This window comes from Panthera onca, chromosome B2 (assembly GCF_046562875.1).
Source record: "Panthera onca isolate mPanOnc1 chromosome B2, mPanOnc1 haplotype 2, whole genome shotgun sequence".
Classification (NCBI taxonomy): Eukaryota; Metazoa; Chordata; class Mammalia; order Carnivora; family Felidae; genus Panthera; species Panthera onca.
In genome coordinates, this window is record NC_138343.1 from 150,711,818 (window position 1) to 150,734,795 (window position 22,978).

General features: G+C 48.2%; 1 protein-coding gene across 7 annotated transcripts in view; it reads left to right on the top strand.

Annotated features, from left to right (window-relative positions):
- The first annotated feature begins 2 nt into the window (after positions 1 to 2).
- Positions 3 to 22,978, top strand: part of ERMARD (ER membrane associated RNA degradation) — a 43,529-nt gene continuing 20,553 nt past the window's right edge. For 2 of the 7 annotated variants that reach the window (XR_009605420.3, XM_060617130.2), the window contains exons 1-15: positions 381 to 530; positions 1,376 to 1,452; positions 3,217 to 3,385; positions 3,895 to 4,034; positions 5,319 to 5,420; positions 5,932 to 6,021; positions 8,245 to 8,342; positions 8,782 to 8,918; positions 10,569 to 10,683; positions 11,428 to 11,530; positions 14,378 to 14,407; positions 16,143 to 16,211; positions 17,552 to 17,725; positions 20,809 to 20,892; positions 22,562 to 22,635. Coding sequence is in view for 5 of the 7 variants with exons in the window: in XM_060617130.2 (XP_060473113.2) it covers positions 449 to 530; positions 1,376 to 1,452; positions 3,217 to 3,385; positions 3,895 to 4,034; positions 5,319 to 5,420; positions 5,932 to 6,021; positions 8,245 to 8,342; positions 8,782 to 8,918; positions 10,569 to 10,683; positions 11,428 to 11,530; positions 14,378 to 14,407; positions 16,143 to 16,211; positions 17,552 to 17,725; positions 20,809 to 20,892; positions 22,562 to 22,635 (1,544 nt within the window). In the remaining 2 variants the exon portion in view is untranslated. The other 5 variants (XM_060617132.2, XM_078447595.2, XM_060617133.2 and 2 more) reach the window with 5 other exon arrangements.

Genomic DNA, 22,978 nt, shown 5'->3' on the forward strand with positions numbered 1-22,978 from the left:
GAGCGGGGCGGGGGGAGGTGCGGTGCAGGTGCGCCCCCGAGCGCGCTGTGGGCGTGCCTGGTGCCCGCCTCGGTGCGGGCAGGAGGAGGTACAGCGTCGGCGGGAGCCCTCTGGCTGAGTGGGCCGTGGCCCGGCGCGTCCTCGGCCGGCGTCCCCGGGGCTCCGGCGGGTCTGCGCGCGCGCCGCCGCGGAAGCAGGTCGGCCTTGCCCGCCCCTCGTCCGCGACCAGACAGAAGATGGGCACCCGACTCTGACCCCGAAGACGCACCCCTTGCCCTCGTTCTTCTGAGCGCCGCCTCGACCCCCAGTTGTTCCAGGGGCGCAGTTCCCCGCACCTTGCAGGTCCCAGGCTGAAATTCGCGAATAGATAGTGTAAGAAATAATGTAGTATTCTGCTCGCGCGCGGGGACTCACAGGCTCCGAGACAGCAACAGCCACGTCTTTATGGATGCCTGGAGCCAGGGTCGTGCAAGCAGCACACGCCCATAACTTGTGTGTGTTCAGACTGTGGTCTCCATGCCCTAAAGGAAGTTTGTGTAGTGCACGAAGTAATATGGGAAGCACTGTGTAGTAATTACCCTTGCAGTGGATACTTGAAATTGAAATTCCACGTTTTTAGGCCGTTTTGGTGACATTAAATATATCGCCAAGGTCTCAATGGCTGTAGCACGGATTGTATGGGGTTGCCCCACAGGGTTTTGTTTTCTGCCCTCCTGCAGTGAAATATAAAACATCTATCATCACTTTTAGCGATAGCTACTTTTTGAGTACAATGTGCTAGACGCTTTTCAAGTATTATCTCTAAGTACTGCAGCGCAGAAGATGATAATACCCTGCACCATTTACAGTTAGAACGGAGGCCCAGAATACTAACGTTTTCAAGGCAAGAGGGACAACCAGTAAGGAGGAATCCAAATTTAAGTCTTTGTAGCCCCTGAGCATAGGCCATTTGCGCTACCCCATACTTGCTCTGGACAAGACACTGACGTTTCCAAGAGTAATGGTATGGGTGCATGCACACGCACACATGCAGGGTTTCTGGCTTCTAATGGGAGGACAGGCTTGTTTGTAACTGTAATATACAGCAAAATGTATTTAATTGTCACAAGTGACAAAATATGGCAGTATGTAATATTTCTTGATTTGAAGTGGGATTTTTGTTTCTTAATTAACGTGAGGTCCTTAATTGTACGAGAGAGTATGTGCTTGAAAGTTAACATAAAAGCCAACTTCTATAATTGTGTCTTGGTAGGGGGTAGGATATTGTTATTCCCAAAAGCTGAAGGTTGTAGGAACTTGAAGATGAGCCCCGGTAGACTCCACGTAGGATGAGCCCTCGTTCAGTTAACTCTTTGTGTACGTTTGCGGTGCGCAGGGGCCATGCTGTGTCCTGGGGGTACGACTCGTAGAAGACCTGACCTTGGTGCTGTAGGATACGACAGTCTGGGGCAGGTACGTTGATCGGGTGACTACAGCCAGAAGAGAAGATATTTCTTAAGACTTCTGTTGCCATCCAGGGCCTGCAGCGGTGGCGTAGATGGGGTCTTGTGCAAAAATATTTGTCTGCTACTGGTCACTCCAGAACTATATAGCTCATTCCTTTAGATTTCAAATGCTTTTTTAAAAATGCAAGGAGTCCTTTTTCATACGACAGTAATCCTTTAGGGTTTTATTTCTGTATCATTTAGGTGACAAACCACACTAGTTTTTGAACTAAGAGTATTTAATAAAGAGTTAACAAGGTATAGAATTGTTATAAAAAGAATAAAGAGAGATCTCTAAAAGAATTGTGGAGGTGGTAACCACAGGAAGCAGTCACTACCTGTTGCACTCTGAGAACTAAGGGAAGTGTTGGAATTTTAAAACTTGGGAGCTGGGAGGAAGGTCCCACCTAGTGAAGCTTGGATCTCTAAGGAAGAGGGGGTGCCTCTCAGCTACTTGGAGGGTCTGGCAATTCTGGGAAGCGGACCTTTGACGAGCAGATACCGGACAGGTGGTGGTGGTCTGCTGGGGGCACGGTGATGCAGCTGGGCCCGCAGGTGCCGGGAGAACCTCAGACCGGATCCAGCTGCTGGAGCAGGAGGCGCTGCCACTGCCTCGGAGAAGCTCAAAGGAACAGAAAGTGGACAGGAAGGCCCAGGCTGTGGGAGCAGGTCCCCTCTTGGTCCTGTCTCGCGGCGCCTGTCATCCCTCATTGGCTGAATAGAGTGTGGTGTGTAGGGTCATGGCATCGCTGGTTATTTGGTGCGCGTTTCTTGGGCGATACCCGAATTGCTAGGGCCTGTGGAAGAGGGGTTGACAGGTGGGGCTGAGAGTGGGAGGTGAAACTGGGGAGCAGGAGGGGCGAACGGGCGACACTGGATAGGGGCCGGCGTCCAGTCTAGGGAGTGCCAGGGCTTAATCCCTGATGTTAGGACAGACACCCCTTAACTTGATGCATCAAATAAAGACCCCAGGATAATTTTAGCCGCAGAGTGTGACTCCTTTGCAGGTTTATAGAATGATGTTAGTGTAATGTGGGGATAATGCTGAGGATTTTGGTTTTACTTGATCCCTCATGGAAAACCAGTGTGGTTTGCTGCTTTTTACACCATATCAAGAGTCAGAGGCAAGCTTTTTACTTGTGATTTAGTTCGTTATGCTTGATTTTCTGCCTTTCCATTCCCCATTGAAAAAAATTGCTCATTTTGATAGCTGTGAGATAGTATAGGAAGGCAGATGTGCTGAGCTTTGTAAACTCATGTCTTAAATATTATTAATAATTTCAAACCTTCAACATTTATTTGAAAACATGTATGTAAGCTATCTTTAATTAATATTTAACCACATTTTGGGGTGCTTGGGTGGCTCAGTTGGTTAAGTGTCCGGCTTCAGCTTTGGCTTCGGCCCAGGTCATGATGGCGTGGTCTGTGACTTCGAACCACACGTCGGGCTCTGCGCTGACAGCTCCGAGCCTGGAGCCTGCTTCGGATTCTGTGTCTCCCTCTCTTTCTGCGCCTCCCCTGCTCACGTGCGTGTGCTCGCTCGCTCTCTCTCTGAAAGAATAAGTAAACATTAAAAAAATATTTAATCATGTTTAATGATACAGCTCTCACCATAGCCAGAAAGTATGTTAACAGTAGCTATACCTGGATACAGAATAGGATTTCCTCGTGACTTGAATATATAATATTATTCCATTTTTACTTGTTAAATAGTGTCTTCTTTGTATTTCAGATGCTATTAGAAGATCCTATTGCCACTTGTCTTTCTCCCTCAGTCTATGATATGATCTGTAAATTCGGGTTTGAAGTCAGAGAAACTTGTGATATCAATAGCATTGTAACTGAGAGGGGTGAAGTATGTTGGAAGACAATCACAGACTGCGTGATTTATACGGAATCAGGTCTGTATGTTCTCTGTGCCCCAGGCATCTGTCCGTACTGTTCCATTGAATGTGTCTTGCCTGTAAAATTTCCCTAAACCCTACTGGCAGTGTATTTTTCTTTTATTATCAGATAAGTGCTATGTAACTTATTTCCAGCAACAACTGAGTATCTTTATTGTGAATTTAATTATAAACTGGTTGTTGACTTTGTGGAAACTTCATAATAAAAACGTTTTTTCTTTGATGATTTAGACATTTTCTTTTTCAATTTTTTAAGGTTATTCATTTTGAGAGAGAAAAGAGTAGGGGCAGAGAGAGTGGGGAGAGAGAATCCCAAGTAGGTTCCACGCCATGAGCGTTGAGCCCGAGGTGGGGCTCGAACGCCTGTATTGTGAGATCATGGCCTGAGCTGAAATCAGGAGTCGGACACTTAACCAACGGAGCCACCCAGGCGCCCCGATGATTTAGGCATTTCCATCACAGAATGTGAAACTGTGATACTAACACTTGTTTCCTTCTCCTTGAAGCCCAGAGTCTGGATTACCCCGGAAGTGTGAGGCTGCTGGGCCCCGTGTGTGAGGCCGTCCACTCACATTTGTTATCTCTGACCAAGGAGCGGTTTGAAATCTGTTATACACCGTGGCTGCAGTGGACAGCTTTTCCAGAGGTTTGGCTTACAAACAGTCTTTAGAAATAGAAGACTTCACAGATTCTACTTAGAGGCCCTCATTACCTGCTAACTTTAAAGGGGTCCCCTCATCCTCTAGCCTCCACCTGTGAAAAGGGAAAACTTGGCCTGAGCTGAGAAGCACATCCTGTGAACAAAGGAAGTTTTTGGATGCATTATCCGTATTGGGGGCTGGGGAGGTAGTTAGGCACATGGGTGCTGGTCCTGGGACAGACAAGAATGGACCGCTCCAGAACAAAAGACCTTGCGGACAGACAGTAAGGTGTTGTTGAGACAGTGGGACAAGGAAATGGGGTGGGATGCTTGGTTTGCTGAGGGTGAATCAAAGGGGGGAGGGGTAGTTTGGGGCCACGCAGTTTGGGTTGGTTTCTTGGTTGGTTCAAACCAGCCATTCCAGCTGGCACGTTAAATGTCCACAACAGACCAGTGGCTCTACAAGGTCTAGATCTAAGATACTCAGAGTTTTCTGATGTGGAGTAGATGGGTCACTGCTTCTCCCCTTTTCTTGGCTCTTAAGGGACAGGTTTTGTTTTTGTTTTTTTTTTAAGAACTAATCAAAATAGGAAATAAGGTTTAGGTCAAGATATTTGACTTTTTATGACAGATTTATTGCTTTCGATAAACATTTAAGTGAAGAAAAAACTTTTGAAAAACTTCTAACGTATTAAACATTTTTTTGATCTTTTAGATATTATTGTAGTCGAGCCTTGAACAGCACAGGGGAGCCCCGTGGCGCCCCATGACACAGATTTTTAATATTTTTCTTTTTGAATGATTATAGAATCAAACATTGATGTCTTCATTGATGTAGGGGTGGTCACCCCCTGTCCAGTTGAAAATCTGCACGTAACTTTTGACTCCCTCAAAACTTAACCACTAACAGCCTACTCTTGACCAGAAGCCTTACTGGTAGCATAAGCAGTCGATTACCACATGTTTTGTATGTTTTATGATTTATATACCGTATTCTTACAACAAAGTAAGTTAGAGAAAAGTTACTAAGAAAATCATGAAGAAAAAAACACACTTACAATACTATATTTATGGAAAAAAAAATCCACATCTAAGTGGACCTGTGGAGTTCAAACCCCGTGTTCAGGGTTCAACTGTATGTTTATGTAGAAAATGTTTACCTATACCAAAAAAGTCATAAAAATATACTAGTTGAAACCTTTAGAAGTTTGAATTTCATTAATACTATTGTTACTTTGAGTAATATTTCTTGTTGAGCGCTAATTCTAATGTATGTCCTACTCTCAACAGTTATTTCCTGAAATACTTGATGCTTTGGAAAGCCTTCAATCTCCCGCTATTTCTCTTAGTTTAATGAAACTGACAGCATGTCTAGAACGGGCTTTGGGTGATGTAAGTATGAGAACTCTTTCTTTGTTGGTTTAGTAAAGTATCTGAATGAACATAAAACTTTTACAGCTGTATTTTAGATTTCTTGACCTTAATTACTGGTTTTCTATTAAATGTAATCATTTAACACAGATGTTTATTTATTTTGAGAGTGAGAGAGAGAGAGAGAGAGAGCGCACGAACATGACTGGGGGAGGGGCAGACAGAAGGAGACACAGAATCCAAAGCAGGCTCTAGGCTCCAGGCTGTCAACACAGAGCCCCACGCGGGGCTCAAACTCACAAACCTTGAGACCGTGACCTGAGCTGAAGTCGGATGCCTAACCGACTGAGCCCCAGGCGCCCCATGACAGATTTTTAATATTTTTCTTTTTGAATGATTATGGAATCAAACATTGATGTCTTCAGTGCTTTTCTCCCCTCATTTGCACAATCAGTGACTTTATGGGTGAGTTTTTTCTTCACATTTTTTGTCTCATAATGGGACTGTAATACAATTCTTGTTTGATTTTTAGGTATTTTTACTGAATGGGAAGGAATGTCCTTTTCTTTTAAGAGATCTGCTTGCATCTAAGGAGCTTGCTCAGGTCTTTGGGCAGTCTGTGGTAAGTTTGTTCGTCTAAAACTGGGAGAGTAGGCACAACACAAAACAGTTCGTGTTAGCTGTACTTTTGTGCCTTAAAAATTGATGCTGCGTTAGGAAAAAATTATGTCAATAATTAAATCATACGTTCCTTTCCCACCGCCCCTTTCAAAATTGCCACTTTTCCAGCCACTTTTCCACCTCTCTCTCAGCCTGAGTCTCAGTGCAGTAGAATAGCCTCTGGTTGATGAGCCAGAGTTGCTGAGCTGGGCGGTATTGTCCTCGGGCTGACAACCTGCAGTGTGGTGCCTCTGGTGTCATGAGCCGTGGGGCCACCAGGTGGACAGCTTGAACTCTATCGCTTTCATTAATTTTATATTAAGAATTACAGTAACTTGGGGCGCCTGGGTGGCGCAGTCGGTTAAGCGTCCGACTTCAGCCAGGTCTCGATCTCGCGGTCCGTGAGTACGAGCGCCGCGTCAGGCTCTGGGCTGATGGCCTGGAGCCTGGAGCCTGTTTCCGATTCTGTGTCTCCCTCTCTCTCTGCCCCTCCCCCATTCATGCTCTGTCTCTCTCTGTCCCAAAAATAAAAAAAAAATAAAAAAAAATAAAAAACGTTGAAAGAATTACAGTAACTTATTCTAGAATACAAGTTTAACCATTTAAAGAGTGATATACTTTTATCCTAAAATCTCAGTATTTTTAATGTGTGGGAATTTATACCCTTTGCAACTGCTCAGACTTTAGGGTGAAAAAACATTAGGTGCCAACTGAAAAACATGCAGAGCTATTTACTTTTTCAAAATCTTCTGCAGGCCGCGTGACCCAAGTTGTTTAAGACTAATGAGTAACCTTTAGGCAACTGTTGAAGCAGGGTCAGGGTGAAGGGGAGAGCCAGGGTAGCGTCCCGCAGAGAGTGGAGCCCGCCAAGCCCGGAAGGTGTTTCAAATGATCGTGTAACATGTTACGAGCTCTAATACGTTATTTGGGGGGTAAGAAATCTGTTTCCAGTAAAGCTCTCCCACTTTACAGTGGTTCCTTGTCGCTGAAAGATCGTTTTCTTTAGCGGAGAAGGTGAGGTAAAGAAAAGTACAAAATTCTCGTTGTTACACTGAGTCCTGAAACAGATCCCGTGGTCTGGGGCTGTGTCCTTGTCTGCCTGGTTGCCGGTGGCCTTCCCTGCCCGCAGCCACGCCCAGCGCCTCTCGGGTCCACCGGCTCGTTGGCTTGTGTGTTTCTGATGGCCCAGGTGGTGTGAACAACTCATTAAAGTTAGTATCAAGTTAACAACGAATGTAGTGGAATGAATATCATCGTGATTACCAATATTAGCTACGAATATTAAAGGCGTAAGGACTGATGTGAGCAGGAGGTGTCTGGAGTCGCACGGAAGAGCCAGTTTGCGGGCGACCCCTCTTTATACCTCCCCGGCTCACCCTGCCTTTGAGAGAACGTGACGGGGGTCTGTTTCCGCCTCCGCCAGGAGGCTTTCAGTCCTTTCCCGAGTCTTTTGGATGCTCACCCTTCTTTCTCGTGTGGCCCGCTTTTGAGTTGAGTGTCTGCGTATCTTCCCTTTCTCCTGACTCTGTTCCAAGCATGGCGTTCCAAGCCCAGAGGCAGCCCACAGACGTGTGTGGCTCTTGCATTCTGATGAGCAGGAACCCCGTCAGGGGCGTCTTGACCGTATGCGCGGAGGGACAGAGGCAGGTGAGGCTTCAGGTCAGACAGCGAGGTTGGGGAGGCCTGGGATGGGAGCCTCAGTGGTCCGGCCCCCTCACGGGGTCTGCTTCCTGGAGTTTACCGCGCGAGCACACGCTACTTTCTGTGAGGTTTCTGTTCACCGGGTGGTTTTATTTGGTCTAGATAGGAGGCAGGCTTGATGTCCAGTAGGAAAGCTGCGGAGCCTGGGACAGATCCCATCCCCCTTTGTAGTTCTGGGTTCCCCGAGGCCTTGGTTTCACCTCTCTATGCTGTACTTCTCATTTGCAGAGTGGGGATAATAGTCGTGCCTTCCCAGAGGTTGTTGGGAGCGTGAATGAGCAATAAATACGCACAAAATGTGTCTGATGTCTCACATGCCCAGTAAATGTTGTTTGCGTGTTACTACTGTTACTGCTACTCCTGTTTAGCCGAAGCCCTGGGTCTGTTCTCAAGAAGAAAGCAAACCTCTTCCCACTGTATGTTATATTGGTTTGTCCAGTAGTTATGCAACCGTTCAGTAATTTGCTGTTCCTAACCTGGTCAGATGGACGTACTGAAAGTCTTCCTTGGATCTCCACGCGGGCTCAATCTGCGTAACATCCTGTGGCATGGGTTTGCGTCCCCTCACGAAGTCCCTCCGAAGTACGTTGCTGATGAAGTCATTTTCTCGCTCCTTTAGTGCACTAAGAGTTTGTTTGTCTTGAATTTCCCGTGAGTGTATTTTGGAAAAGATGAGAGTTTTGAAGCGGGAATTTGAAGATAAAACGGGGCGGACGAACACCTGGGGTGGTGACGGGGTTGGGACTCCGCTGCCATCCGCCCCAAGGGCAGTTCTGAGGGCGGGCCTGACGGAAGCGGTGGGGTGCTCGGCCTCCTGGAGGGTGGCTCCTGAGTCTGCCAGACATTGGCTCCCCCCCACCCCGCCTCCCGCCATTGCATTAGCTTAATCCCTGCCGCGAGGGGTACCTCCCTGCGATTTAATGATAGTTTGCTTTCTTAATTTTAAGCTTGTTCTTTGACAGTAGAGCTCTTTATGTGGATGGCGGTTCATTTTCTAACATGCTATGGTGTTGCGCACTAGATACTGTTCGATGATGATGCTGTTGACAGCGGGCTTGGGTCAGCTGCTAAAGAGTTACTTGCGACAAACTAAATTCGCATTGGTGCACCGACCTTTCAGAGCTCTTCCAGACCTTGAGGATTTGGCCGTTTTCCCAGGCAAGTACTACGCTCCCCATTTGTCCTGGATGTGTCTTCGTACAGATACGTATAAAGTCATTAAGTAGCACGGGGACTTGAACCCTGTAGGTGGACTGTTATTCTCCAGAGGCGAGATGCCTTCAAAAGTTGCATGAAGAACCTCTTAAATTTGCTACGTAAAACCTTCCCTGGGTACCTGGGGACTCAGTCGGGATCCGACTCTTGATTTCAGCTCAGGTCATGAAATCACAGCGACGGAGCCCTGCATTAGCTCCGCGCTGACAGCGCGGAACCTGCTTGGGATTCTCTCCCTTCTCTCTCTGCCCCTCCCCTGCTCGTTCTCTGTCTCTCTCAAAATAAGTAAATGAATAAATAAACACTAAAAAAAAAAAAAAAAAAAAAGAAATGTGCCAGTGGAACCATGAAATGGATGTCTAATTCAAAAACAAGCAAGAAACCTTCCCTCTTTCCATGGGTTGTGGTGGGGAGGCTGTGAGAGTCGTGGCTGCGTGAGCCAATTATGAGCTTATCCTCCGGGCGTGTTGATGCACAGGTGGCTCAGGACCGTTTTGAAACGTACATTCCCTTCTCCTTTTAGCTCTTGTGCCTGTGTGCGCGTGCTCATTATGCCAAAAAGGCCAACAGCATAGGTGGCCTCCCCCGTCTTCTTTTTTCCATGGCAAAGCCGTTTACCAAATGAATGGGGGCGGGGGACACAAAACCTGGAAGGCGCAGTTAAACTTGTGTTTGCTCCAAGCCCGTTCCTCCCCGCTCCCTGGGGCTGTAGGGGTGTGGCAGCGGGGTCTCTGACGCGCGTCACGGGGCGCAGCCCAGATCTCTGCAGTCCCGGGCCCGGGGGTCCAGTCCACGCCTTTGGTGCCGCGGACTGCTGGGTCCTCTGCTGCCTGCCGATCGCGTATACTTCTTGAGACTTTAGTTGTGGAACAGTTTTGAGTTTAGAACAAAATAGATGGGGAGGTGCAGACAACCCCTCCCCCCCATCAGCATCCCACCAGAGGTTACATTTGTTCCCAAGGACGAGCCTACGTGTCCTCGTCATGCATAGTCCCCTCCTGTTCTTCTGTCTTCCGAAAACGTATCTCACTTTTCTCGGTCAAGCGTGGTCAGCGGGTCCACCCTGAACTCTTCTGCTCAAAAGTTGTCGTAGCCTGAAACACCAAGGGGACCCTTGTCCCTGTGCCATTGCCCCAGGGTGTCCGCGGCCACCCACAGCCCGGGCTCCAGTCTGCCGGTCTCACTCTTGGATGGCGTGTGCCGCTGCCCCAGGCCTGCTTCATCAGCCTGGACAGGTCGGTCATGGGCATCCCTCCGCGGTCTGGTTCTGTGTCTCTTCAGTTGATGAGTGTGATGGTACTTAGAAATACTTTTCTCTTAGGGCCTGGGTGGCTCAGTCAGTCAAGCAACTGGCTCTATCTTGGCTTAAGTCGGGATCTCACGGTCTTGGGATCAGGCCTCCTGTTGGGCTCTGTGCTGACAGTGTGGAGCCTGCTGGGGGTTCCCTCTCCCCCTCTCCCCCTCTCCTCCACTCCCCCTCTCTGCCTCTTTCCCTCTCTCCCTCCGTCTCTCCTTCTGCCCCTCCTGTGTGCATGTTCTCTTTCCAGGTCTCTCTAAATAAACATGTAAAAATACATGTTTGTTATTTTGCAGATATGACTTCTGAGGTACTTCCAGTGTTAGAAGAAGTGATGGAGAAATCCACTTTTATATTAAAAATCATGTTGCCGTACTGGGAAGAGGCGTTAATCAGGTTCAAGGCACACAGGTAACTAACTGAGGGTGCGGACTCAGAGGTTCTTGATAGTCAGGAGCCTGGTCCCTCTTAAAACCCTTTACTGTCCATGTTTTCTGCTGCTGGAATGGAAGAGAGGTGGGGCTTCCTCCAGGAGGGTCGAGCACAAGATATCCTCTCAGTGAGCGAAAAGGTAGCTGTAATTGGGTGTTAAACGCCTCGTGTTGTCCTTTTGGAACAGTCGACAAAGACGATTCTTGTTCAGAGTCAACGGAGTTCTCACTCTGGGAGGGCCTCTTGTGTGTCCCCTGCTGGAGACAAGGGAGGGGAGAAGCCAGGCTGTTTCCTGAAGGCGGGGCAGGAGCGCTCCGGAGGCATGACCTCTGCTTCCCTCCGGTTCTGTCACCGTCTGTTCATTTGTACCCTGAGAACCCCCCGAAATCCTGGTACTTGTACCCCGAGAACCCCTGAAATCCCGGTACTTGAGTGTTTCTTACCAGTGATGGGAAGAATCAGGCCGACCCGTGATGACATGTCATTCTCCTGAAGCTTCTAAACGTGTTTCCTCTGATACACGAAAACAGCGGAAATGAGTTTAAAATCACCAGGCAAATGAGACTGCGTTTCGGTTTTATTGCTCGCGTTAGCGTGTCCTCTGCCCTCCCTCGTGGCTTTGAGCACACGAGGGTGACCTCTGGAATAAAGCAGCGTCACTTGGGGTTGGCGCCGTGTTTGCTTTTAAAGCTCCGGGATTTGCTTGGTTACTTCTGTCTGCAGGTTTGCTGACTGTGCCGTGTTGTTACTGCCGCAGCTGGAGACGGGACTCAGGAGAGCGTTTGCCGTCGTTAACAAGTGTCCACAGAGACTTCTGACGGCTGAGGTACCCGTGCTTCGGTGATCCATGGGGGTGGTTGCTGCTGTATTGCCCGTTTTCTGGACCTGCTGACGTTTCGAATCTCTTCTTTTTGTTCACCGTGAAATGAATTTTTTAGCTAAGAATTCTCTTTGGAAGGCTTGAGTGCCATTTTTTGTGGTTTCCTGTTATAACGATTTTAGAGGACTTACGATTATCTGTGATCGTTTTTGATAGTAGCATTCCCAAGTATTTTAAACTCGGTGTCAGAGAAGTAGAAACCACTTATCTTGTCCCCATAGCCATTATTATTGGTGTACCATTGTAACCCCATGAGGTGGTCTGTGGCCTACAGCGTGGCTGTTCAAGGACACCGCTTCCTCTGGGCGGTGGCTTGAAGAGGTTTCTGGGTGGCCACATGCCCCGTTGACCGTCAGAGGATGCGGAGGCTAGAGGAAAGGAGGGGTCTGTATTGGGGGCCAGCGGCAGGGGCCGCTGGACCTGGCCTCCTTCTTTCTTTGACCAGCTCAGCTTCCTCCATTTTGCCCCTTTCTAGAAACATCTGTCAAAATTCTGTTCTCAGCGTAGTGCTCCCGCATTTGCCCCCTGGGAGATCTTACTGCCACGTCTTCAGCTGCCTTACCTCTGTGGGAAGAACGATTAGAGAATACTTTGGACCTAATGAAAATGAAAGCCGGCATACACAGCATTGTGGATGTAGCCAGAGCAGTGCCAGGACGGAAGTTGCTAGCATGGGCCGCAGTGCTCCCCAAGGAAGCGGTCTCCCCTACTTCCCGGGTCAGGTGTACACGTGTTCGCCGAACGCTTTCATAGGGGTTTTCCCCAGCGTCTCAAACTACCGTATTTCTGAAAAGCTTGTTTTCTCTCCCACAGATTTGTTCTCTGGTATTCCCTGTTGTCCTCCTTCGCTTGGTCACTTCACAGTGGCCTTCCGCACCACCCCGGCCACTCAGTTCCCGGCCCTGCCCGTCTGTCCTGCCCCTGATTCCTCCTGGGTCCCTCCTTGCCAGTGCTGAGGCCTCGTCTGGCTCCCCTCCCAGTGCTCTTTATGACTGTGATCCTTCTCTCACCCTACCGCAAGTTGTTTTACACACTGATGAATATTCTTCTGTCTTTTATGGTCTCATCTGCATAAAACTTGTTAGCGGCACCCCGGTGCCTGCAGCGAGAGTCGTCCTCCCGTGTGGCGTGCTGGGGCCTCCGTGCGGCCCAGCGTTCCCGTGGCTTGTCTCCTGTCCCGGTTCCTCTGGCTTAATCGAGGCCTCTCCCCGGTTCCGGAACATGGGTGTCTCTCCTAGGGCTGTGCCCACCGTCCCCTGCCTGACCACTTCAGGCCGCATCAGTGACCTCCCAGAGCCTCATCCACGCAGACTCTCCAGCTTCGCTCCTCTGCGTCCTGTTTCTGTTTTATCTCGAGGCTGTTCTGCTTTGCCTTCTGTGCATTTGTGTACAGTTTCTGGTGCAGGTTCCTCAGGAGCGGAAGGTTCACATTTGTGCCCCTGGTGCCCACGCCAGGTGCCTTTCATGTTGGCTCTGCCCAGGGCAGTGCCAGGCCCTGTTGTGGGGCATCTGTCTTCTGGAAGAAAGAGCTAGAACCCCCATTTGTCAGAGCTCTCACTCGAGCACCGCTGGGCTTTCTTCATGGCAGCGTGCTCACCGCTATGTGGTTTAAACACGTCCAGCTATTGTTATTTGACCACACAAATAAAAAGAAGACTGTTTCCATGGAGGAAGTAATGGATCAAAGAATATCTTAAATTGTCACCCAGGCTCTTGTTCAGAATAAACATAGCATCGGTTTGTTTATAAGGCAATGCACACGCGAAAATACTCGATAAAGCCATAAAGTGCTGGGCACACACTGTTATTTACTGAATACTTAACAGCATAAGGTCTCTGAGAGTGGTGGCAGATAGGAAGAAAATGAGTGAGATTTTGTGTCTTCTAAGAAGCTTATGTGTTTAGGGGTGACAGGTAAGCCATTTGTACCAATTCTGTAAAACAAGGTAGAAGTTAATGTGTGCAGTTTATGGGGATAAATGAGCAGTTCAGTTCCTTTTATGAGGAAGTGGTCGGGGGGGTCTTGAGTAGGCAGTCGGATGTTTAGAAGAACGCTTAGAGAAATTTTAGGGTCAGTGGTATAGGTTTGGGAGTGAAGGATACAGACTTCGCAATCTTCTATATCATAAACGTCGGAGGTAATTTCATAATGTTAGATTGGAAACACATTAATAAGCGTTAAGAGATGAGACACTTTTCTTGAGAGCTGGCTCCCACAAGATACCAATTGCATCACAGCGTGTGTAAAATCTTCCTGAATTCCCCAGCAGCCTTCTGAGACAGGAGTTGCTCATGTCCCGATTTGCAGAGAAGCCCACGTGTGGAGGTGCCCTGGGCTTCCCTTCCGGGGAGGGTGGAAGCTGGGCTTATGTGTTGGGGCAGCGGCTCCGGAGCCTGTGCGTGTAAACAGTAGTGGTTACACCAGGAAGCACACAAAACACGGCTGCTCGTTGGAGGGCACGTTGAGTTGTGCTCTCCTGCCCGTGAAGACAAGCCACCGGCCGAGATCGTGTGTGTGAGTCGTGCTTTGTGAGGCGACGGGAGGTTTCTGACCCAGAGTGCTGTGGGAGTGGTGTCTTCACGTGGCCCCGTGCCTCTCAAGCTGTTACGTCGTATAGGACAGCCTTTCATGCTGTTAGGTTGTATAGGACCTTCTACCCAAAGCGTTGCTAGATAATTTTTGGAAGAAGTTTTCGTGTTTGTGGCCATGTACTAGAATTTTTTTCCTGCTTTGAATAACGTCACTGTACTCACATTTTGCTTTAATTATTTCTTTTCTTTCCTTTTTTCAAGTCAACAGCTCTTTATACCACCTTCGATGAAGTAAGTAAACTTACAGGATATCTTGAAACAAACAAAACATTATTTTCTGTTACACAGGAAAGTGTTGGTAGTCATATATGCCAAAAAAAAAGCCACATCACCCTTATTACAGAGTTAAGTATAGTCTTCCAGACTGATTTTGAGATCCAGTATCATTAACCTTGTTTCTCAAGTTATAGAAAGACACATATTGGAAAATGTCAAGAGATATTAATATTATATTGTGTAATTATTTGGAGGTTTTATTTATTTACTTATTGATTGATTGATTTACTTATTTATTTATTATGTTTATTTTTGAAAGAAAGAACGTGAGCAGGGGAGGGGCAGAGAGAGAGATAGAGAGGGAGACCCAGAATGCAAAGCAGTCTTCAGGCTCCGAGCCGTTGTAAGCACAGAGCCCGACGTGGGGCTTGAACGCACAAACCACGAGATCATGACCTGAGCCAAGTCAGTCGCTCAACCGACTGAGCCACCCAGGTGCCCCTGGAGGTTACACTTTAGATTTAAGATTGACACTTGCTTATTTTGCAAATGAAATATAAGTGAACTACCTCTGTGTATGTACAATATACACTTAGGCATTTATTCTGTGACTTGGATGTGTGATTCTGAATGTGAAAATCTGGAATAGTAAGAATTACCATTGAAAATACCTTTTATCACTTTATAGTATAGAGGGTTTTGTGTGGGTAGCTAATGATTCTTATCTAGCTTGAAGTATGATTCAGAGTTAGCCTACAGGAGGAAGCAAAGGGAGAGTCTCTGTGGAGAGATTTGAGTGTTCAGATTACTTCGCCTTTAAGATAACTCTTAGATTCCTTAGTGAATGGGTGGGTGGGATTAAACTGTGTGCCTGTTTACCTGCAAACTTTATTCCATTAGGTAAATAATTTGCTGTGGTTTAAATATATGATGCATTTGATACTGTGAAGATTGAAATAGATAGTGTAGTCCCATCTGCATAAGATTAGGTCTGTAGGAGTGGGTTGGGTGGCTGGGTTCCAAAGTCTGGTGAATTAAGAAGTGGCCTTTGAAGTAACTCTGATGGATGCTTCTGTACACATCCACATGTACGCACACTTATGCATATGAACGCAACGTGAACACACACATAAATATACATAAACACACACACACACACACAGAAGTATGCACATACACACAGACACATTTATATACACAGGTACACATGTGCATATACATATGTACATAGATCTGTATAAACATATACAGATAAATGCAAACACATGCTCATATATACACAAATATATAAACACACATGTAGACATACGCGCATACATGTAAATACATATCAACATATGTACGTACAAAACACATACACACATACCCATACATACAAATACACATATAAATACACAAAGATGTACACACATGTGTATAAATACATGCATCACACATATATGTTATCACACATATGCATGTAAGTACACATAAACACGCATGTACTCCCACAGTTAAGATATATATACATTCATATCTATTTCTAAAGTCATTATACTGGTTAAGAAAAGCTTTCTTTAACGGGTGGCTGCCATGTTTTTAAGACTGTCCTTGTTACATTTAACTTGCTTTGTGCTTACGTAGCATGTCGTACCAAAGATACATCTCCTTGGACGCTGAAGGTACTGTGTGTGTGTGTGTGTGTGTGTGTGTGTGTGTGTGTGTGTGTGTGTGTACTAATTAATCCATATATTTATTTTTGGTCTTTTAGATATTGGCAAAGCACTTGAATGATGGTAAACTCAATCAACTTCCTCTTTTCCTTGGAGAGCCTGCAATGGTAAAATTCTAGGCCTTTTCTGATCCAATATTCTTATATCTATGGGTGTGATTAGCACTTCTCCAAAGTGAAGTTAATTTTGACCTGTGACGTGCTCCCCAAAGTGCTTCTGAGCCACTCCTGCGCCGTGTCAACTTGACATGTGTCACAGACACTTGCTAGGCTGTGACTGCAGCTCCGGGGCCTGGCTTCTGGCTGGTTATCTAAGACCCGCTTTCCAAAGTTATTCGGGTCTGTTGTGTGGTGTGGGCTGCTGGGGGAGCCAGGTTTGCCTTGTGAACAGCGGCAGAAGTCAGGTGTGACTAGTGAGTGTGCAAGTGTGCATGTTGGAAGAGGACAGAGAATTATGTAGAGCCATTTCCTGTTACCATTTTTTTTTTTTTTTTTACTTCATGAAGCTACTATAGTGGCTACTTTGGACTGTAAGTAGAATTTTTTATTCCTTTTTTTAACTTAAAAAATGTTTATTTATGTTAGAGAGAGTGCAAGCAAGGGAGAGGCAGAGAGAGCGGGAGACAGAGGACCCACTCTGCTGCTAGCAGAGAGCCCAGCGTGGGGCTCGAACCCACGAACTGTGAGATCCTGATCTGAGCTGAAGTCGGATGCTTCACTGATTGAGCCACCAGGCGCCCCTGTATTTGTTCCTTTAACTGAGAGTTTTGCAGCCTGGATTCTAGTCCCTGTGGGACATTAGTGAGACTCTGTGTGCTCTTGGGGCATCATTTCTGCCGTCAGGATGTTAGGATGATTGAGCTAGTTTATCCGCCATTTGTTTCCATCCTCAATCTTTGTGACTCTTCTGTCCACTGGCAGTTTTTTGTCTTTCTGTGTCCCGCCTGCCCCGGTGCTGTTGAGAAAGAAGCTGCTGTCTTCGTCAAGCTTCATGGAGGAGGAGGCCATGATGGGAGAGAGGGCTCTGGGAAGGAGCGGCCCCAGGCGGGGCCCGGGCGGGGGGGAAGTGGGGGCTGTATTCACGGGGGAACAGCGGTGCTTGCTCGGTGGAAGGCAAATTCGCTTCCAGGTGTGGACGCCTCAGCCCCTTGGCTCAGGGCCAACAGGAGTGGGGGGGGGGGGGCCTACGGTGCTGGAGCTGGCCTCTTGTCGCTGTGGCCAGGCAGACGGGCCACGGGCAGAGTTAGAGGCCCGGGGGCCCCCAGCCGGAGGCCCGCACGTACCTGGGCGCCACTAGCGAGGACTCCGGTCTGGAAGCTCGGTTTTCTCGTCTCTGCAAGCCAGCGCTGCTGCTCCGTGACCGTCAGGATGGTCCGTCCGGGGCCTCGGCGCTTTCCTTCCCTTGGTTGAGAAAGCCGACAAAGTCTCTTCTGTTCATTTTCCCAAAGGAGTTTCTTTGGGATTTCCTGAACCATCAGGAGGGTCCTCGTGTAAGAGACCATCTGAGCCACGGGGAGATCAACTTCCCCGAATTTCCAAAAGAAGCGGCGAACCAATTGCTTGCATTTTCCACCGTGCTTTTACTCCGATTCGTCGACGAAGGCCTGTTGTCAGTGCTTAAGGTAACGTACAGGGAGAAAACCGGGAGATTTGCGGTTACTCGGCTGTGAAAGAGTAGTTTGTTCTCACATGTCATTCGGCCTTAATCATCTTTTGTGGAAACGCATCTGAGGTACAGTATGCCTCCAGCAGAACCGACACTTGTGACCTACAGTTGCGCGTGCATTTGCCGCAACAAGTAGATGAGCATCATGTAATCTAAAGTAATTTAACCTAGTTCTTAAAAACGTATTTTCAACGGATAAATGTGGAGTGTGTATGTACAATGGAAAATTACTCAGCCATCAAAGAGAATGAAGTCTAGCCATTTGCAACTACGTGGATGGAACTGGAGGGTATTATGCAAAGCGAAATTAGTCAGAGAAAGACAAATATCATACGACTTCACTCATGAGGGCTTTAAGACACAGAACAGACGAACACGAGGAAAGGGAAACAAAAATAATATAAAAACAGGAAGGGGGACAAAACAGAAGAGACTCTTAAATATAGGGAACAAACTGAGGATTGCTGGGAGTGGGTGGGGGGGGATGGGCTAGATGGGGGATGGGCATTAAGGAGGGCACTTGGGATGAGCACGGGGTGTTACACATAGGGGAGGAATCACTGGGATTTACTCCCGAAATCATTATTGCACTGTATGCTAACTAACTTGGATGTACATTAAAAAAAAATGTATGCTTCACAGATACTACAAACCAGACAAGTGTAAATGGGATTAACTAAATCAGAAAATTTTACAAACGACTCAAATCGATGGGGCAGAATATTTGCATCTATCAATAAACTATAATTCTTATTTTAAAACAATTTGGGTTATTCTTATTTTAATCCTTTTTCAAATCATACATGTAACAGTTACTGTAAAAATTGTCTAAAAAGTTCCACCAAGATGGAAAGACTGACGTGAGAAGGCACTGAGGCAGGCCTTCTCCTGAGGGGACCACTGTTAGCACGTGCTGTCTGTGTCTTTCCACGAGCACAGCAGCGTGGCTCGCTGTGCAGACACGTTCTGTTCTGTAGCTAGCATTTTCACGAACAGCGTGTTACCTTATTTTTATCTGCGACTTGACATTCCATTTTTATCAGTATGCCCTTATTTACGTAAGTCGTCCTTCACTGACGGCTGAATTCTAATTTTCCCTCGTGGGGAACGCTCCTAATTATAATGTCTGAAGGAGACTGTTCATTTGGACACTTGTGTAAGTGACTTTATGAAAGTGAAGTTCTGAACCAGAAGGTACCGGCGAGACTTTGTTTTTATCTTCTTGTATTTTGGGGGTGACTTGACTATCTTTTCTTGTGGCTGTTGGAAGTGTGTAGTTCTTTTGTGAACTGTTAATGTTTTTTTCCATTTTGTGCTTCTCCCCACTGGTTTATTAGCCGTGTGCGCCTTCTCCAGTGTGCCTGTTGCTGCCTACTTCAGTTTTGAGGTTTTTTTCATTTTGGCTTATGCATTTGGAATTATTCTTAAAAAATCCTTTGCTTTCCAAAATTATAAACATATTTACGCATTTCCCTAGTAACTTTACAGCCCCCCCCCCCCCCATGTAGGTCTTTTGATCCAGCTGGAACTTACTTCATCTGGGAGTGAGAGAATCAAGATTTACTTGTTTTTGTTTTTTGTTTTCTTGGCCCTTTTTCTTTGACAAGTCACTTCCAAGGTGGCCCAGCAGCATTTAGGAGACAGCATCTCTGTGCTGTGTGCAGTGGCCTTGGTCTTCGGTGCTCGGGGTGTATCTGTACTGACCTTCGTGATGGAGCTGAGCACCTGTAGGGTTACTTTCCCATCTGTCTTACCTTGTAGAGTTTCCCTGCCTCCTCTCTACTTAGTATTGCAGCCAAACTTGTGTAATTACACAATAAACACAAAGCCTAAGACTAACTAGGCAACAAACAGGAATGAGATGATGGGTTAACGTAGGGATATTTGATGTTTTTTTATAATGAACGTTATTCCCCAACGCGGTGTCTCCACGTCCTCAGCCTCCCCTCCCCAAGCCTCCCCCGAGTGGCAGTGCCATCCCAAGGCCAGAGTCCTCTCTTTGCGCGACCGCACGCCGTGTTCCGTCCTCCACCCGAGCGTATGTCCTGACGCATTTCTCCCTGCACCGTGTGCACCTGCTGGGCTGAGCTGCTCCCCCGCCCCCCGCCTACCCTCCACCTGCCCTCCCCGCGATGGCCCCTCTGTTTTCTTGTCTGCACGGCTGCCAGAGCGACCCTCCACGCGCCCCCTCCTCGTGTCCACCGCCCTCCCGCTGCCGCGTCCCCTCTGAGAAGCCGTGTGCTCTGGTGACTGCCGGGCCCCAGGGCCTCTGTGGCTCATCACTGATCTTTCCACGTGGGAATCGTGGCTGTCCGTGGGTCTTGTGCACGTGGCCCAGAACTCCATCAGCTGTGTGTAGGACTTGGGTCTTCGAGCGAATGACAGGGTCAGCATATTTCTTCATGTAACTTACGTCTGGCTACTTGGCGACTTGTTTTGTGGCGTTGAGAATTCTGGGCGGTTAGAGCTTTTGTGCGGGGAAGCTGTTCATTGATTATTGGTGTGTTAAATTAGTCAGCAGGCGACTCACTGACTTGTTTCTGATGGTTTTTGGTCAGCCAGCTTGGAGTTTCTGGTTACACGGTTACGTCAGCTGTAAATAATGTTATTTTACTATTTTCTTCAATGTTTGTGTGTTTAGTAATTAAGTACTCATAGTGATATAACTTTTGGTTGTACTGATTTTTAATGTCTAGACTCCCATTCTGGTTTCTTACGAGAAGTTCTTACGTTCCCAGTTGTTTGGAATCGTTTTCTTCTTTCTCACTTATTTCTAGCGTCCTTGATCGTGAACAAAGAGCAGACGTGGCCTTTGTTATTTATCATTGCTAATTGGCTTCATTTAAAAAAATCGTGTTGGTTATGGTTTGCTGCCTCGAACCTGTTTTAATGAAGAGTCTTGCTCTGTTACAGCTGAATGGGATTCTGTGAAGGAAGGTAATGGGAAATTGGGACTCCCGTGTGATTAGCATTCAGTAGAAGAAAAGTACAGGCCTGACCAGACGTCATCCTAACCGCGGTCTGTTTTCTCTGAACCAGGAAAAGGCGGCGATAAGGTCACTGGTCGGTCTCGCCGAAAGCTACCGTGCTCACGTCCACCCGGTGTCTCAGCTGAGAAAACAGGTGAGTCGCGCGCAGGCCTCCGGGAGGGGCGCACGCGCGGGCCCCTGCAGCAGAGCCTTTGTGGGCCCCAGGTGGCTCCGTCCTCTGAACCTCCTGTTCCGCTTCCGGCAGTTTAAGGCATTGGATTGTTTGTTTCTTCAGGCGTTTTTAGCACCTGATGCGTGGTGGTTGGATCATCGTGGGGCCCTGGTGGGCTCTTGTCGTTATTATTGCCATTGACTCAGGACCACTAACGCTTTTTGTCCGTCGGTGGCGAAGAATGGCCATGTTCCTTCACCACACAAGACCAGCTTTTGTCCGCTCCTAAATTAAAGCAAGCAAAGCACAAACCTGAGAGCGGCTCTGCCAGGAAGTTCCAGTGTGGAAACTGGCTTCGGCACTTTACCTCAGGCACACGTAGGGGGATAGCAGTGTGGCACAGGGGCAAGAACGGGGTCGCCTCCGAGAACATCATGATCGTGACAGTTGTGCACTTAGAAATTCATCGGTGAGATTGGCCTCTCAACGGAAGCTATAAAATCCGCACGTAAGGGGTTTAGAGAGAGATTTGCAGTGGCAGCTGGAGGGAACTCTGTCCACCAATCTGTGACGTCCCAAGAAAAACAGTGTCACTTCCGAGGGGTTGTCGGCAGTCGACGTGAGGGGTGTGCTACCGTGCTGGGGCCACGTGAGAGAATTCAGCCCGAATAGCTGGGTCCGGTGGGTTCTAGTTTGGCAGCGAGACGTCGGGCTGACAAAGCCGCACCGCCCACTTAGCCTGCCTGTCGTGGCTCTGAGCTTCCCAACAACAAGAGTCGCTGGCAGGGAGGCCACCGGAAGCTGCCCGCAGGACTCCACACGCAGAGACAGGAGGGAGGGAGGTCCCGGAAGGAGGAGAGGCCTCAGGAAGGCAGGCTTTGTCCGTGGACCTCCGCGGCTGAATCTCCAGCCCCACGAGGCCCCCTTGCTCCTTGGCTGCTGCTTCCGTGGCCCCTCCGTGCCCCACAGTGGGCGTTTCAGACGATCACCCTTTCCTGCAGCCTCTTATTCCTGCTGTCCATTGTTTATCCGTTTTTCATTAGGCAGTCTTGTATCCTGTCCCTTGTAGGGTCATTGCTTGCTTATTATTGCCGCATAAATTACCCGCATTCAGTGGCGTCAACAGCAGTGTGTAACATGCTCCCACTTTCATGCATCGGAAGTCTGGGCTCCGCTGGCTCGGTGCTCCGTGTGAGGGGATGAGAAGTTGGTGCAGGGCTTCCCGATTGCTGGCTTCCCCAGGAGAGGCCCAGCCCTCTGTGACCTGTCGTCCAGAGTCACACAGCCTAACTTCTGCTGTGTTGTCTGGGTGAAGGCCACTCACTGCAGCGAGTCCTGACTCCGCGATGGAGGAGAATTGTCGACCTCGGCTCTCAAATGAGAGGCCGCAAAAGAGTTGGGGGTAAGTTTTACAACTGGTCCAGGTGATAGCTACCTTCCAATCCCCTGTTGACTTCACCGGCCTTCCCTTGTCTGATTCTGTGGAATAGCCGAGCCCTGCCATGTAGTTTTAAAATGTAAGATCCGTAACAATTTTACCAACATGCATCTTCCGGAACGCTGTTGGTTGCTACGTCTGTAGCAGTTTGCAAACGTGTTTTCCAGGCCGTTCTATAAAAGCTTTAAGGGCAACAGGGTATTTTCCTTGCAGGTGCTGAGCTGTGAGAAGAGCCTCGGGGCCTGGCCCCTCCTGTCTTTGCCCACAGAAGCCGAGGAGGCTGCCAGGTGAGTTCCATCCTGGGGCCCCTGCGAACGCCAGCCTCGCCAGCCTCGAGAGGTGTGCTGGCCGAGTGCGGGGCGGGGGTGGGGAGGTGGGGTGTGTGTGCTCGGGGGGATCACCGATTGCGGGGGCGGGGGGTGGGTGGGACGATGACCGAGTGCTGGGGGGGTGACGTGGGGGGAGGGGGAACAACTGAGTGCAGGGCGGGTCAGAGTGAGCCTCGGTCTCTGCAGGGGGGGGGGGGGGTGCGTGGAGAGGTCGCTTGGAGTCAGGATGTAGCAGGTCCCAGGTTCTCCTGGAGAACGCACGGGTGACCTGTCCCTTTTGTGAGCAGTTGTACTGTGCTCA